General features: G+C 35.4%; 1 protein-coding gene across 1 annotated transcript in view; it reads left to right on the top strand.

The window, feature by feature from the left end:
- kiaa1211 (KIAA1211 ortholog) overlaps window positions 1-5121 on the top strand; it is a 19824-nt gene continuing 14703 nt past the window's right edge. Inside the window, exon 1 of the mRNA XM_015385558.1 lies at window positions 1-94. Coding sequence (XP_015241044.1) covers window positions 28-94 — 67 coding nt within the window. The 5' untranslated portion in view covers window positions 1-27. The remainder of the gene's footprint in view (window positions 95-5121) is intronic.

The raw sequence follows: 5121 nt of genomic DNA, 5'->3' as shown, positions 1-5121 counted from the left end.
CACCACAGTCAAGTTGTGCAGTTTACGATGGAAATGGATGCAACAGAAACTAACCATGATGTGCTTTTAGAGGTAACCGAACTCAGAGACACAGGTAAATAGGAATTAACTAGTGTTTTTAATGGCTTTTTAAAGAGACAGTGCTGCTAAATTAACAGACCAAATTAACATGAAGTATAAAGCAAAATGTGAACATTTTGAAGTGTAACTGAAGGTCAGTATTGAGTACGGTGAAGGATCTGTAATGCAATGGGCCTGCTTCTTTTCTAAAGGCCATATGAGACACGTTGAGCTGGAAAACTTAAATTATATGAAATACCAGATGATTTTAAACTAAAATTGATCTCTCAACAGGATCAAAAACATATTGCCAGATCAACATAGAAGTTGATTAGTTTGGTCCACTGTCTCTTTAACAGCTGTGTGGTGTGGTGATGGGTTTGACTTCTTAGAGGTGATTTCTGGAAGCCTTTCTCTAGACTGTGCTTTCTTTCTAAAACATTTCTTTCATCTGCTGAAAATGTCTAGGTTAATTCAATTTCAATTCAGTTTATTTATATAGCGCCAAATTCACAACACATGTCATCTCAAGGCACTTTACAGTTAATCTGAAAGCTAGGTCCATATTGGAGAAAATACAAAGGCTTAATAATATACTAGGCTTTTAATGCACTGTAAAAAAATTTTATATCTAAAGTGAATTTTTTATTTAATTGAGGAGGTGACAATGGCACAAGACAATTCACATTTAAAATAATAAAAACACAATTGCATTGCCTTATTTTTAGTGCATATTATCTAATCATCTTATTTTAATTGTAAAAATATTTATTCCATCTGCAAATCATCTTATTTACATAGTCAAATGAAGGGTAAATACTAGGGGTGAGTATCAGCATGGGGGTTTCAACACGATATGTATCGCGGTACTTGGATCACTACATTGCAATGTTACTATATATTCCAATATTTTTCCCTATTAAAATTAAATATATAGAAGGAAAAAAAACAGTACTGTGTATGTTCATCAGAAGATATTGATGATTTAGTTATTTTGGTATCCATGTTGTTTAGGGGTCTAGTGCCTCCACTACAGATATGGTGCAGCACCGCAAAGCAAAAGATCTCCACAGTGTCATCTGACAGAGTGGCGGTGCAGAGGTAGCCCACTTCCCCTTAGTTTTAGGTAAAAATATTTTGTATTTTTTTAAAATTGATACTAGGAACTGAAAGATCGATATTATATCAGGCAGCTGAAAATCACGATATATCACCAAAATGATTTTTTCCCCACACCCCTAGTAAATACACTTAATTAAAACCAATTTTACTTATTTCTAGATCATTTTTGCACAGTGTATATTATTTAAAAGACAACACCAATACATTTTATTCGGGGAATTCAAATCAGCAATGAACATTTTGTAACTAGAATTTAAAGAAATATTCCATGGATATAATTAAAACAGAAATATGTTTTTTTAATTATTTTTATTTAAAATGAATGGTTCAAATACAATTTTGCATATATAGATATAGATTTCTGGGTTTTATTGTTGGTCATAAAATCACATTAACCAAATAAAGGAAAACATGGTGAAAAGTATTGCAGTGCAAAAACAAAACATGCTAAAACAGGAATCCCTGAAAATATTATATTGTGCAGTGGTGCTGTCATGTTTAAAATACTAAGTAGAAGTTTGGGGAAATGCATACAAATTAGGGCTGGTTTACACATTACATTGAAGAGTAATCAGGATAAATTGAAACGTGGTATATATAGAGCACACACATTCATTATACCTAAAGTTAAACATTTAAAAATGTATGGATCTTCTCAATTTTAAAACTGGTCAAATAATATACAGAGTGAGAAATAATTAAGAAGAAAGTATGTACTGAAAGGAAGGGGGATTATGAAATAAGGGGAAAGCTAAGGTTTAGAAAATAAAAAGGACCTACAGCTATAAGGCACATGTGCATAGTGTGTTGTGTGAAACACTGTGGATGAGGACCTTGTAGGAATATTAAATCCATAAAAGAAATATGTCAGAAATCTCTATTGCAAAAGTACATGAAGGACAAAAAGTTGTAGCAGGACAGTGAATTGTTTTATAATGGATTACATAAAATAGAAATGTGTGTTTTCTGTTGTTTCAGTAAAGTTAGATGTATTTTTATTGGTAATTTGGAGGAGACTGTTTGTAGATGTAGATAATGTACACTGTACATTGTACAGGCTATAAATGACTGTGTGGTTATAACTATAAAGAAACATCAATTGTAAAATGGAGGAAAAGTTAGAGGTGTTAATAACACGATGCGTTTGGATTCAGTGTTCCAGACTGAAATTTCCAAAGCATGCACTGGCAGGTCAAATGGTGAGAGGATTTTTTTTTTTTTAAAGCTTTCTACCCTTTTTTTAATTTTTTAGTTTTCTTTCTTAGTTAGTTTGATGATTATTTTTCTCTTCTGTCTGAGAGAAGCATAGACCAAAAGGTTTATAACAGAATTCAATCTGAAAAACTCACATGAAGAGAAAAGACGATTAGGAGAAGTTTATTGATACAATTACCTGTCTTTGGCCCTCAGACCTCAGGAACCATAGCACTTAATTTTGATAGATATGCATGAGCAGGAGCAAAGAATAGGGCTGTTTCTCCCCAGGCCTGAAACTGGTGGTGTAGTGGAGATAGATAAAGTTGGTCAGTCTGTAGACTGCTGGGTGGCGAGACGGTATGCTGAGCTGTATGGGGAGATCCAGTGGATTGCTTGGGCTGATACTAGAGCTTCACTCAGGGACCTGGAAGATGGAAGTCCAATTGGATAACACAGGTTCAGAGAACCTGTCCATGATGAGCAAGCATGGAGCAACAGTGGAGAGAAAAAAAACTCCCCGTTGGGAAGAAACCTCTGGCAGAACCAGGCTCAACATGGTGGTCTTCTTCCAGACCGGTTAAGATGAGACAGGAAACGCAATAAGAGTCCAGGAGAAATGGCACTCTGATGACGCTTTAGCTACGATGGTGGAGGAGGGCTGAAACTGTGTCATCTGAATGAAGTCACACAGAGCATCCGCCGCACATGCATAGGAGCAGACAGGTGCATATGGGAGGCCTTTTAAGATTAACTTTGGATGCCGATTGGCTTTTGTGGAGGTGTGGTTCAAAGCTGATTGGCTGTGATGCAGGCGGATGAAGGAAAGCAAAAAGTTTCTTCAGTTGAACTTCTGCCTAGGCTCCATTTGTTATATTTATATATCTATATTTCACATGTTAGTTCCATTCACAGTGAAATCCAGATCAAAATGATTTGCATTTTAGAAAAAAGCATTTATAGAAAAGATGGTTACAGTTTTAACAAAGTCATATGCCCCCATTGCACATTCAGTAAAAAACAGAAGGTGGTGTCTATTCTAAAGTTATAAATGAGTCTAATCCTTTTAGACTAAAATGTTTTAGTTTACACCCTGGACAGTCATTTTTCTAAGTATTTCTAAGTCTGTGTGAATCTCACAGGAGAAGATTTTATTCACATTTAGAGAAACTGTTCTCATAAAAAAACTGTAAAATAACCGATTAATAAAATAATCATCAACCCATTTAGTAATCAATTAATTGTTAACTGGAGTATAGAGACCCCAGAGCAGCAATTATATCAATTATATCAAAATTATAAAAAAAATTTTTTTTAACATTTTGCATTTAAGGTTTAAAAAATGATTTCCTATGTCACTATGCTCTGGCCAGAACTCTTCGAGTGGAAAAGTTTTAGTTTCACCGAGATGAAATTACTAAAAACTCTCCTTTAAAGAACCTTTGGCTATCTTATTATTAATCGATGTATCAATAGACTATAAAATAATCAATAGTTGCCGCCCTACTATCAATATTCTGTCTGGTTTTCAATTTCTCACCCACACATTCAATTCAGTAAACATTATATTATTTAATATTGGTTTCATTTAAAATATTGCAGCTTATGCTAGTTTGGTTTGACTAATTATATTTCAGATATTTAAACAAAATGTCTGTCCATTACAATGAGGTTGCATATAGCCCAGTTTAACCACACATTTTATTTAAACTGCATATTGTATTATTAAATACGAATAGTTTCATTAGATCCAAATTAACAGCAATGGAAGTCATGATCTACAGCAGCCATGATCTAATGTTGAGAGGAGTAGCGGACTTTAATATTCTAGGTTCAATTCTAGCTTCCTTCTGTCACACATGTTGATGTTGGGACGTGTGTTCACGTTGGAAAGGGAAATCATTTTGCAGTCAGTGTGACTAAAAAACAGTTCATTTACAAATTAAGTTAGAAACGTATGCTAACTGGTAGTGGCCTAATCCCTAACCAGAAGGTTAAAATGTAAACCTCAGCTAAGAGCTAAGTTTAGACCTCTAGTCAAAATACCCCTTCCTTTGAGTTTATAGAAAGCAAGAGCTAACCTTTCAGCTGAGTTGGACTGGAGCTCTGTGTTATCTTGCTGCCGCTTGTCTGCTCTGCAGAAAAAAAGTGTCCTGTCTTATTTCATGCATGAGTGTGTGAGTGCGCCCATGGCAGGGCATAATGGGCTTTGTGCCATTTGATGGGCAAAGATGCTGAGAGAACACGCTGTAGGGAAGCAGAGCATCAGTGCTGCACCTTGATATTAGAGTGTAGAAGTCTGACAGAGCTCTAAGCCATACCATCCATTTTATCACAAACATAAATAAGAACAAAATCCCCTGATGAGAAACACCACTGACCCCTTCAGCTCTTTAGATATGTATGGCCTGAACTGAAACCACATATTAGTCATAGCACAAAACAGCCAGCAGTTAGCTATTCCTATAAACACACCCATACAAAAACTAGGCAAACCAGTTCTCTTTGAAACCTTAACACATTCAATTCATTTCTACATAACTTTATGCTAAATCAATATGATTAAATGTACACTCACCGGCCACTTTATTAGGTACCCCATGCTAGTAACGGGTTTGACCCCCTTTTGCCTTCAGAACTGCCTCAATTCTTCATGGCATAGATTCAACAAGGTGCTGGAAGCATTCCTCAGGGAGTTTGGTCCATGTTGACATGATGGCATCACACAGTTGCTGCAGATTTGTC

Source organism: Cyprinodon variegatus, unplaced genomic scaffold (assembly GCF_000732505.1).
Source record: "Cyprinodon variegatus isolate N-32 unplaced genomic scaffold, C_variegatus-1.0 Scaffold343, whole genome shotgun sequence".
In the NCBI taxonomy this organism is placed as follows: Eukaryota; Metazoa; Chordata; class Actinopteri; order Cyprinodontiformes; family Cyprinodontidae; genus Cyprinodon; species Cyprinodon variegatus.
This window is presented reverse-complemented; position numbering and strand designations above follow the sequence as displayed.